The following is a 12843-nucleotide window of genomic DNA, read 5'->3' as shown; positions in this document are numbered from 1 at the left end:
CATGTATTCATCAGAAGGAGAAAATATCCCTTTGTGTTTATTCTTATTTAACACTGTTTACACAGAAAATGGAGAAACACATCTTTAACCGTCATGTACTATTTAAAATTATGTCAGTACACCATGCAGCGCTCATTCTGTAAACATCTACTCCACCATGTGGCCTCTGCGAGCTAATGCTGTTCCGCTCTGTGCGGCCACTTGTGCTCTGCCTGGAGCACACTGCAGTGGTTATGTTAAATAGCCTTTGTGAAGATTTCCAGAGCTCTAAACTAAAAAATGCAGAAAGCTGAGGAGGGGGGGAGAGAGTGGGGAGGGGGAAGTCTCCGTGGCTGGAGCTGGAGCGTTAGACTGTCTTGGTACCTAATTGCCTTAGAACATGTGGGCTTGAATGAATCCTCTTTAATGAATAATAGGCAAATGCATAAATCGCAAGCCCCAAGCACCCAAACGGGGAAATGCATGCTAATAAAGACTCTGACTTCCCTGATGACGACAGGTGTAGAGTTGATTTGTAAAATGTCGTGACTATAACAGGTTTAAAATGATATATTTATTAAAAGAAGCAAGTCTTCCATGTGTTCGCCTTGTATTCACGCTCTCCTACTGCACAGCTACCGTTTCTGCATGATATTGCAGGCTGCAGTCTCACAGCAGTTCCTTGCTATAACTCTTGCCTCAAAGAAGTGCAACAATAGAGACCAATTACCCTCTGTCTCCGCTCTTATTGCAATATGCCTGGGGAAAAAAAAGTGAGTGCAGCCCCCTCCCCCCCCCAACACCTTTTCAATTTCAAATCCTAACCCTGTCAGTAGTGCCATTTGTGGATTTGAACTCCCCGGCTTTGTGTGCGGTATTATCTGGAGATTCACCTGGTGCTGATCCAATGAACCAACGCAACCTTACAAAGCTGAAGGGAAGAGTGTAGAGTTCTCTTTGTAATAAATCATATGCCATGAAAAAGGATTTCTTTAACTCCTTTCCTCCATTATTCTCCATATCTCACCTTGTGGAAATGGGTCTGTTAGTGAGAGACTTGGACTCGCATAGTAGGAAAAAGGAATAGGGGGTAGAGAACAGAAGTGAAAGGAGGAAGGCAGAGGTCCACAGAAAAGCCACAACTTGAAAGAAGAGGAAGCAGCCTTAAAAATAAAGCCAGTATAGGCCTTGGTACTAAACCTTCCTCAGTTCTAGCAAGGGACAAGGATGTTTTCATTAAAGCAGCTGCGTAAGGAATACTTAAAACCAGTGATGAGTTAAACCTCTAGGGGTGAGAAAGTTCTGCACAGATAATCACCCAGCAAGCTCAGTGATGGTCTGAATGTCTTTGGTTTTACTGAGTTGAGCTGGTAACCTCTTGAGATCTGGCTGTCTCCCAAGTAGGGAGGGATGAATACTGCAAAATGTTTCAGTTTCCATTTCAATTTTGAAACTCATTTGCTTTGACTGAATTTGCACTGTGTTTATGTATGTAAATTTGTAAACACTGTAATAAATTTATTTACTGGTAGAAAACAGAAATTTCAGATAAAGACTGAAGAATGTTTGCGGAATGCAGATTCTGATTCACAAGTAAAATCACAGAACCTGATTTAAATGCACATTCAGTGGTTGAACAGAAACGTATTTGTTGATCTGTATATCTAGCAGACCCTACCCAGCATCATCCAAAATTCAAACAGTTGCTAATGGCTTAAATATTTTGAATGACATACTAGCCAGTTTCTGTGGAAGCTATGGTGATGTGACACAAAACCCAGAATTTCATCACGTGAATGCTGAGCATAATCATGTAATAGCTGCATTATGCTACTTTTCTTATTGTACAAAGCTCACCTACTCCTGATTACACCTTGCTGTCATGTGAGAGAGACTGTACCAGCGTATCATTCTTGTCTGGCTCGATATCAGTATGACCTGTCGCATTTATAAGAGCATTCATGGGTATGCTCCATTAAACCTCATGGGTTTTCTCCAGTGCCTTCACTCTGGAGGTGTTCACCTGTTCCACCTCTTCCTACCTTCAAAGGTGCTTCTGTTTCCCCTTACCGCTCTTAGAGTCTGCCATGTCTTCCTGTGTTGCTCTCCCGCACATCCCCATTTAAAGGTCATCCTAAAACAGTCCTTTGATACAATTTAGGGTTTTTTCCTCCCCTTGTAAATTTTATACTGAACACGCTAGTTTGTTTACTGTATCCTATAAACAAACCCGATCTGAACAGAACAGATTTTGGTGTCCTTTCTCAAAGTGGGAAACAATTATAGTCACACAAAGAACTGCACTGAAGTCAATGAGAAAACTTGCAGTCTGAGTAAGAGATAACTGGTCTTTAAATATTTGAAGGACGCTGTATTATAAGGGAACATTGGTGTTTCCTGCTGTAGAGCTGCTGTTTCCAGAGGATACCTATATTTCTACTTTGTCTACCCAGTATTTGAAGCAGGAGATAAACAGTTAAACAATGGGAAGTAGCAAGCAATGTGTACTAGAAATGAACTGGCTTAAGTTTGGTAGGGGGAATTAAAAATCACTGCAAGATGCAATGTTGAAGGTATCCTGTTCGAGTTCTTGCATTGGAAGTATTAGGTATTAGCCACAAGAGAGATCACATCATCTGGGAGTAAGAGAATATAATGAATGCAGGATCTGTAATAGGCATGTGGGAGACTCTTAGCGTATGTTTTGGTCATGTCCTGATATATATGAGCTTTGGGAGACAGTTCTACATGTAATAGAGTCAATAATCAAATCTGAAGTACCAAGGAACACAACTTGATGTTTCCTTAGAGAGACCACAAGTTTGCAACAGATGAATAAAGAGTGAGTGCGGTAGATACAAATTTGTCTTTAGGCAAAAGGGAAAGAAAAAAGACTTTTTTTTTTAAAAAAAAAGAAACTTTACACTGTTTCCAGACTGAAAAGAAACAGTAATGCCTTCATCAGAAATTAAATTAATTGTTACATTGATAGAGATGTGATATACTGCATCAAAGACTAGCTAAATGATATTTGGAAATTAATTTGGGATCCTATTAAATAGAGCTCAGAGGAGCTTCCCAAATGAATAACTTGTTTGTCAAACATTGCTTCTTTCTCTGTTTATGAAGTCTTCTCAAGTAGAGACAACTATTTTCAACTGTTCTTGTTGCTTGAAATAAACTATGAGATTCATCACTAAGCAGAGATTCATAGCAAATTCAAATATTGCAAATTGCAGTGCCTTGATATCTTACAGAAATATCATATATTGCTTACTTCTGTTCCCTATGTGGATGACTTATTTTATCTAAAAGTTATCTAAAAAGCCCCAAGCCCCAAATATAATATTGACAATCCATATTTGAAATTAAAATTTGCTTTTGGTGCTCTGTAGCTTGGCCACTGCAATGTGCTTTGGAGATGAATAAAATGGAATCAAAATATGCTTGTTTTCTGTAGTGTTATTACTTTTAAATATGCTTAAAAACAAATGTAAATGGGCCACTTTAACCATATAAGGGGGATATGATTTCATGTTCTGATCTCTTAAGAATGATGTCCTGTAGAGTGAGCATGCTGTTTTCTTGGGAACTGTGCCAAAATACAGTAAAACTCATGATGATCATCACAGTTCCTGTGTTTGTTAAATGAAAAGCTCATTCTTATGATTCTGCTCTTATACGAGTTTTATCTCAGTGTAATTCCACCTATGACTCTGGAAATACTTTTATATCAACTTCTATGAATTCAAAAGAAGAGGAAGAAATGATTAGTAGAACTGAGCAGAGATGAGAGTTTGCATTAGGAACAAAAAAAAGAGGGAGAACTCTTATATAATGTGTTTTGCTTTATAGTGGGATGCAGACAACTGAGTTGTCTGTGGAGTTTTAACTGTTGGGGTGTCCAGAGAAAAAATCTGACTGTTCTGTAGGCAAGCAGGCTGGTGACCACCCCGACAAGCAGGTAGCATTCTCGCCCACAGTGAGCCATCAGCCTTGTCTGTATGCCAAGCTGGTGGCAAAGGAGCTGGAGAGCTGGCAGCTAGGTGCTGGAGCTCCCAGACAGCCTGATAGTTGGGTTGTCTAAAGTCAAGGAGTCAGGCAGCTCCTGCCTGCTGGGCTTCCAGTCAGAACTTTGATACAAGACCATTCCATTGAATTCGTACTTTTCAGCAGATCCTAGTTCCTAGGAAAACGTTCATTCATCATTTTTGGAAGTGAGCTTAATGGTTTCATCCTCTCACTTCTCTTACCATTTTGCCTGTCCCATGTAGTTTTATTTGGATTTGGTGGATGCAGTCATTTGCTTCAGCTGTTAGAGAAGTGGGGCATTTTCCTTTCTTTTTGCCAATTAAATTTATGTTCCTCAGTCATCAGATTCTTAGAATTGCTTTCGAAGGATAGTGCCACTGGAGTAAATCTCTATTGTTTACATAGGTGTGTTTAAGAGATTAAGGCAGAACGGACATTCTCATAATAGACCAGGGATCAATGAAAGCTCTTCTTTTCTCAGGAAGCTTTAGGGCTTAGCAATGAGGTTGATTTTTTTTTTTTTTAATTCTTTGTTTTATATAGAGAGAAAGTTGTATCTCTGCCTGTGGAGAAATGGTGGGCTCTGTGTAGTCTTTCGTAGAATTGCTGAGCAAGACCTGCCTGAGATTCAAGGATCCACCGGTCCCAAGCTCAAGCTGAGACAGCAGAGGGGACTTCTCTCTCTGTTCGTATCAGTGGCCGTAGACACTTAGATAGATAGACAGACATCCCTCCTTTCTGTGCCACCTCCAGCCTTTTAATTTCTTGTGTTCACCCTACTGACAGCCCATGTGATTTCAATGGGACTTCACTCAGAATGGGATATTACTCAGCAGAACTAAGGGCAGCATAATCAAACTCGGACAATATGCTAAGGACACAAGTAAGGCAGGAAGGAGAAGCCAAGGTGATATATGTGCTTCCACACCCACAGGATTTGATGGCCAATAAGCATTTTAACAGCGTGAGTGGCTTGATGTGCTAACTTCTGCCCAGACAATTACAGGAGAGGAAGGGACTGAGCCCCTGGGTTAGGGCAACAATTACATTCATGCTTTAAATCCCTTGAGCACGTGCTTAATGACCATCGATTTCAATTGCTGAGTCAAGGCCTGACTGAAGGCAAAGCGAAGTCCTGGTGATGCAGTTTGTGAATCATCCTCATAGCTGTAGCCCCACCGCTGCAGCATTCAGGAGATAGGACCCGGGGGGGCCTGCCGGGCCCTTCCAGTGCCAGCGCGGCAAGCTGGCAGAAGGGAACGGGTAGGGGGAGCGTCTGTGTTGTGGAGGACAGGGAGGCTGAATGGCCAAAGATGTTTCTGTAGACGCTCTGCTGCTCGCGTTATTTCTAACTGTGGCCGTGGCTGCAGGCTTTCCTCGTCCTCGGGGGAGGATTTGCGTTTGTTTTTCTGTGAGAATAACTTGTTTGAACTCTACAGCTGTGGGATATAACCCTGGCTTGAAGAGCTGAAGTCGGGAGAGGCTGCAGCCCGTACTGATTCCTTGGGTCCTTCGTGTGTTTTCTTGTGTGCAGGTGCTCCCTGATGGGGTTCGATTTGAACCGGCACTGGGCGAACCCGTCCCCTTGGGCTCATCCCACGCTGCACGGAGTGAAACAGCTCATCGTTCAGATGTACAACAACCCGGTGAGTGGGGAGGGCTGACGCTAGACGGCAACTTGCCTGAGGTACCGACTCTCTCCCCGCGGGGTGCCGCAAGCTGCCGGCAGCTCTGACGCGGCCTAATCCAGTGGCAAACCAAACCAAGAGGGAAGTAAGCAAACGACACCCCCGCTGCATGAGATCAGGGAGCATCTGAAGAGTCTTTTGTCACTGGAAGCATCAGAGTGGGGAGAGCAAGTGAAATGAAGCTCAGCTCAGATTAAATATGGAATAATGCGGAAAGCAGGTCCTAAATTCAATCGAGCTGCGCTCGTGATGTCCTGAGCTGGATTCGAAAGAGCAGGCCCCCCAAATTGAATTACTGAATGGCACTGATGCTTAATCCAGAGCTCCGGCAGGGGCTGCTATGTAGCGTGCAGAGCAGGAGGGGGATAATATTTGCAAATATTATATAAACACATATGCACACACTCAGTCTCACTCAGAGAAGCAGAGGTGTTCTTGAAGGTGAAATCTTAGCTAATCAGAGGAGATAGATTGCAGGGAATATGGAGAAGACGAGTGGGAGGGAGGCAGGCAGTTATTAAATGTTTGACATCAAAGTACAGAAGGATTATTGAACGTGGCACCCAAGAAAAACTGCTGAACAAAGATGGAGATGGGTAGAAAAAAATCACTCCTGAAAATGTAAGAGGAGATTTCACAGGTGATTATTTCTTCTATATAGAATTCCTGATATTTGTCCTCTCTTTGTGCTTCACATTATGGGAAAGGCATTTGGATCTTTAATGCCCTGAAGTTTTTCTTATTTTTTTTTCTTTCTGGTAATGTAAAAAAGGACCTGGTTTACTTGCTATTAGAGACAGAGGATTATTGTCCCTGGCTGCATCATGTACAGGATGAGAGTTTCTTTAACTCCTGAGTCTGCCAGTACATCCCAGTTGGACCTTTTATCTCCCAGCTAATAGTATTACCTGTGCAGAAGTGAGTTTAGGTACAAGGAAGATAAATGAATACATAAGACCCTGAATTTGGGATGGAATCCCATTGCACTGAAAATATTTTCTTAGACTGCTAATTGGTGCAGAATTTATCTTTCTGTTCTGTTTATACAGCACCTACAGTTGTGCCTGTGACTAAGGCGCCTAAACCCTGCTGTATTAGACTGATGGTGAAGAATAAAGAAAGGAGCTTCTCAGCCAGCTTGGTCTTTTCTCTTTTCTACCCCAAAGAACAAGACAATTTTTCCTTCTAGATGATGGAGAGAGCTTGCAGGCTGTTTTGTCTGAGGATAAAGTTCTTTCCAGAGACAAAGAGGTCCTTAAATATTACAAGAAGGCTGGGTTTAGGGAAAGGCCCCTAGCTAATAAAGCAACAAATCCTGGTACTATTAAAAGTCAGTGTCAATAAAATAAAGCTATTGGGGAAAGGTTTCTTTTCAGTTTGGTCCCTTTCCTGGGAAGCTTTGAAAACTCTGGGAGTTTTCAGCTGCCCTGTGTGTGGAATGCATTTATTTGCTGTGGTGGCTGAAATGAAAAATCCAAAGAAATGTTTGGTCAGAGTTGGTCTAAAATGGGAATCTTTTTTTTTTCTCCATCTCTGTCTCCCACCTCTCCCTGGTGATCAACCTAAGATGAACTAGTTCCAGTTCATTTCCTTCAGAGGGGAAGTAAAAGGACCCTTTCAAACACAAATGTAACATGTAATTTTCGAGGTTATTTAATTTTTTTTTTAAGATACAAGTTAGGATTCTTTTTTTGGATTAAACTACTAGCCAAGTTCTGATGGCTCTTCAGAGTTTCATTTCTCACTGAATTAACTACTCACCAAAAAAACCTCGCATCTGGCTTTATCGTCCCCTAGTCAATATCAGCTCTTCTGACAGTTTTAGAGACCTTAAGCAGTACAAGGCAGTCTAAGATTATTGTTTTTCTTCAGGCAGTGCTGGATTCTTAGTCCCCCCTGATCCTGATAGCATTGGTATGAACAGACCATATCCAAAGTCCTAGGACAAAACAGGAAGATATGCCAGCTGCCCTCGAAGAGAGGGAGGGCATGGGGCTGTGCACGTGCCAGCCTGCCGTAGCAATGACCGGTTTTATTAAGTATTCCGGATAAAATCCCCCCCAGATAGAGTGCCAGAGTAACAAACTGCTTTGAATCGCTACAGGCTGCTATAGAGTTTTAACTACTGCCCAGGTGTAGACTGTAACTTTTGGATAAGTAGCACATGATGGATGGATGGCTGCATGCATAGGGGAGTGCGTGTGGGCTGTTGTGAAGCTGTGACTGATCAGGGAATATGCACCTGAACATGCCTGTCCTGCCACCCTCTCCCCAGCTGACATCTGCCTGCACTGGGGAATAAGAAATGAAATCAAATGCAATGTAAAAATCCCTGCAAAATATTGTAATAAAAAATAACCTCTTCCCACTCTAGACAAGATCTGTCATGAGGAGCTGCCCACAAGAGATTGGATTGTTTAAAGCAGAGGAAGTTCAGCTTCATGTTGCTATTCTGGAATGGCTCAGTGCAGACTCTTTAGATGTATTCATTCCCTTAAATCATTTAAAGAAAATTAGCTGCCATAAGAGCATAAAACCACATTTTAAATATTGCTATATAGGAGGATTTTTCTTCTTCTGCTGCAGTATGGAAGATAAGCTGTTTCCTTTGAAAAAAGTTCACTCTATTGGGGGGGGGTAACAGACACAGAAATAAGTGAAGTGGGCATGAGACGGACACACAATGCCATAGCTGCAGCAATTCCAGCATTAAGTGGTCCAAGGCTAAGTGTTTACTGTAGTTACTGTATAAAAATAAACCAAGGCATCTGTGGTTCTCTGTTACTCTTCTGGGTTTTATGAAGTGTGCTTATTTTATTTTTAAAGTGTTTCAGATTCCAAAGTAAGTGCATCAACTTTAGGGGGGAAAGAAATGAGAGAAAGATAGGAAGCTCCGTGTCACTGATTTTGAAACAATCTCTTGTGATGGTAAGTCACTATCATTGTTTTGGCCTATGGGAAGTGAGGTGATATTCTCAGCTCTGTTTCTAGTGGTGTCAGTCCTGCCGATGAGACCAAAGTGACAGATTTCTTTTTCTGGATCTTGTGCTGTTGGCTGAAGACATTTCTATTGTCAGATACCTTTCCCTGCCCATAGACATCACCACCTCCCCATCACTCTATCAGAATGATTTGTGTAGACGCTTCCCTTGCCCATGTTGGACCAGGCTAGCTGAAATAGCTCAGAACATGAATGTATTGTTTAAGCCAGCTCAGCTGATTTTTGTTTGAAGCACATCAAGGGATGTTCATATGAACCACTCCAGCAGCCAAGCTGTGGGGCCACGTTGGGGGTAATAATATACTCCATGTAGAGAGCTGTTTGCAGAATGAATATCTATATCCTTCATAAGGAATCTAACATAGCAAGTAAGCACAGCTGACTTTAAAAATATGAATAGTCTGGTTGACTTCAGCAGTGTACCTTGTGTGCTTACAGTTAAGCAGGTGCTTAAAGGTTTTGGATTGGGGATCAAGTGCTCAGCACTGGCAAGCTCAAGACATGGATGGTCTATGGAGATCAAACAGTCCTTATCTCTGGGATAACAAACTCTGAAGCCTCAGAGGCTGAGAGCAGTGGAACTGCTTTATTGGCTGGATGGGTTTTATGTGGCCATCCAGCACTTTTCCTGAGGAGCAAATGAACCCCTCAAAACGGATTTAATGAGTGAACTTAGGTAGCTTGTTCAGTGTCAGTTCAGTCCCCTTGAGCATGTGCATTGTGATATGGTCTTTAATCACAGGGGCTCATGTTATTCTGTCTGTCGGACCCCTGCCTCACTGAGTTCTCCAAATGGAAAACTTTCACGCAATGAACAGCTATTCAGGGTTTTGTTTTAGCTTCAGTGTTCATTGTGCGGCCTTGTATTTACTGTGTGCTTTTCAGACCCTGTGCTGAGCACAGAATTATTAATCTCCTTGTGGGCTTTTCATTTCTGCTCATTGCTATAGCCTGGGAGCATTTCAGAAGCATTAATTAATTATTTTTCTTAGTACCCCTGTGAGAAGCAAACACATTATCTGTGTACGGATGGGGAGCAGAGGCAGAGATAGTTATGGTCAGAAGCACCTACTCATTTGAGGTAGATAATTTAAGATGCCTGAAACCAGATTTGTTCTGTGTCATTCACCAAGTCTTAATACGTTTGGTATCTGGTTCCTACCACCTTCCTTCTCTGGGGAAGATGCCTTTCTACTCCTGTCATTTGGACTTCCCAGCACATAGAAGACAAGGAATAAGCAACTACTGACTGCTTGGGAAGAGTCTGTTATAAGTGATTTGCCCCCATCATATAAAAATGCTGAGGCAGAGATGAAATACAATGCTCCAGGGCAGTCTCCTTGCAATGCTGTATCTGGCCTTACTGTGTCCCCCTTTCTTCTATTCTACCTGTTTTCCATCTTCTACAGTCATTGAAGCTGAAGTCCTACGTGCAAATGATTCCTATATCACATGCTATTCACCTTGTGCTCTGAGCGAGCTGAAGACCTCTCTCAAAAAAAAAAAAAAAAAAAAAAAGCAAGCCCAACCAGCTGGGGTGTGCTCATTAATTATCATCTCCTTTGTCATACATACTATAGTCGCTGCTTCCCTTTTCTCTGTCATTCCTGACTTTGGAGTGCTAGATGTTGCAGCTTTTGCACACTTCTAATACCATTTTGAGAGAAAATTTTATTTGATTCAGAACAAAATATATAACTTCAATGAGGCCCCAACATGCTGGAATCTGAGTCATCAGCTGGGCTGGAACCTTTAGATTCCCCACACAGACATCTGCCACATGAATTAACTGATGAGGATGGCGACCTACTATTGCTACGGACTGGTGCGAGGGAGGGAAAATGGAACTTTGCCTGTTGGTTTGTGGGTATCTGCTGACAACAAAAATAGTAATAAGAAGAAAAAATGAGTAAATAAAATATTTCAGACATGAGAGGGGACATTTAAGACTGAATGATGCCTTTTATAGTTTTGAGAAGCTTTTTTAAGATCCTATGTGCATCAGCTTAGACTTGAACAAAAAAGTGATGTTTTTCCAATCTTGCTGCCTCTGAGGAGGCCTTGATTCCACCCCACATGAGCTTGGGTGTGAACCTGGGTGTGCAAGAAGTAAGACTACAGATGAATTAACATTTGTCTGATAAACCAATGTTACTCTGAGTTCTTCAGCAGATGTCTGCATTCCTCTCCAAGAAAAGCTATCTTCCTTCAAAGATATTGAACATGCACTCTTTGCTGATTCTGTGCTATCAGCCATCTCTAGACCCTCTTTCAGAGGCAGATGGATATTTTTCACTGGGGTCAGTTCCCTTCAGTACATCATATACCTTCACCACTGCAGAAAGAGTAGAAGCAGCTTGATCTGGGGAAAAGGCCAGAGCTGATCTTTGTGTTCCAGCTTGTTGCTTTCTTTGCTGATAATCCCAGATACCAGAAAGCAAGTGAGCTGGGATGTTGAGTGGTGTCTGAACGCCAGTTGAGGGGAGGCATGTTCCCTTATTGGCAATTCCTAACTCATTAAAACTGACTGTATTGCTCAGCCAGCTAAGTGGTCTTTCTAGCTTTTCCCATCTGTGTTGCCAACAAGTTTGGGCCCTGACCTTCCCTGTGCTTACACAGACTGACTTTTCACCTTCTGTTTCTCTGTCATCTTTAGTGCCTTTGGACCTTCCTTTTTCCTATTCCCCAGTTACTGCCAGCCTCACTCCGATGCTTCTCCCATTCCAGTACCCACCTCTGTTCATTGCTGTTAGGAGATTACGTGCATTCCTACCACCGCAGACCTCTTTCCCCAACTTCTTTCTCATCCGCTGGTGCTGTTTAGACTGGTGGTGGTCACCACTGTCATTCAACACGCTCTTTCCTAGGATTTCAGTTGCAGCAGCTGGAGTGTACTATTAAGGGCAAAAATTTTGAGCATACAGGAGCTATGTTCAAAGTGTGGCTATGCTAGGGAAACGCCACATACACTGAAGATCCAAACCCCAACCTTCTCTGTTATCCTGAACTTTTTGTAGTGATGGAAATCAGGATTTTTGTTTTTCTAGTGTCCCTGGTGATAAAGGCAGTGCCATGTTTTGAGGGAAGCATTCTAGTTCAGTGGAAAACTAGGTGACAAGATGAAGACTTAGAAACATGTAACTGATATTTTACAGCTAGCAACCATCCCTAATAGCAGCATTGCTTTAGTGACCTCCCATCCTCTTTGCCTTTGGCAGTGCTACCAGACAACTCCACATTAAGAAAAACGCAGCCTCTGCGATGCATGTACTTTGCTAGAGCGTGACATAAATTTTCTTTTTTTCAGTCCTGCAAATTGTGTCAGTCTTAGAGTCTCTACTTCCACTCATCTCGTGAAATGATGTTATTAGTATTACCATCAATGTGATACTGGGTAGTTGACAAATAAAGTATAATAATAGATTTTGCAAGGGTTTTGTATCAAAATTGCACACTTAGGCTTCTTATACTATAAGCCCTCAAATAATATTATCTAATCTAACATTTGAATGACTGGAAGCAATTGTTTTCTACTCAGAATGTCTTCTCTTCCCTCGTCATCTCCCCTATTCCTGGGATGAATTGGAACAACCAACTTGGAATATATTTTGTTGCAAAATTATAAGCTGATTCTTATTTCAGCTGAAACCAGTTTGAATGTTAATAAATGTTTGGAAAGGCTGTGGGCTGGGGTTTGATATTGCTTAGAAATCACTCAGAGCCAAACGAATCAGTCTGCATCATCTGGTATATGGAGTCATAACAGATTAACGTAAGGTAATCAGATCTTTAGCATAATGCACTACCTGGCTCCATTTTGCTGTTATCAGAGCTCCTAGACTTCCTTCCCCAGCTAAACAACACAATAGAAATGAGTAATCATTGTTAACACAATACTGAATTTTAACAACCTACTAAGAAGGGTCAGATAGTCCCTGACATAACTTGGGTTGTGATTTGCACCTTGCAGTTTTCACTCAGACACCAAACAGCTATCATCAGGCACCAATTTTCACCAATAATTCTCACCCTAGTATAGTGCATACAATTCTGAGTTCTTCTCAAGCAAAATGACCAGCAAGCTGCCCCTTATTTCTCCCCTCCTGGAACTAGAAGAGAGATTCTTCTATGCAGTGTGCGTTC

General features: G+C 42.0%; 1 protein-coding gene across 1 annotated transcript in view; it reads left to right on the top strand.

The window, feature by feature from the left end:
• LOC106489278 (cytosolic carboxypeptidase 6-like) overlaps nt 1-12843 on the top strand; it is a 243963-nt gene that overhangs the window by 75223 nt on the left and 155897 nt on the right. The window contains exon 4 of the mRNA XM_013948454.2: nt 5546-5657. Within this exon, the coding sequence (XP_013803908.2) occupies nt 5546-5657 (112 nt within the window). The remainder of the gene's footprint in view (nt 1-5545; nt 5658-12843) is intronic.

The sequence above is a fragment of the Apteryx mantelli genome, chromosome 8 (genome assembly GCF_036417845.1).
Source record: "Apteryx mantelli isolate bAptMan1 chromosome 8, bAptMan1.hap1, whole genome shotgun sequence".
NCBI classification, from domain to species: domain Eukaryota; kingdom Metazoa; phylum Chordata; class Aves; order Apterygiformes; family Apterygidae; genus Apteryx; species Apteryx mantelli.
The sequence above is the reverse complement of the archived record's forward strand: the minus strand, read 5'-3'. Positions and strand labels throughout refer to the sequence as shown.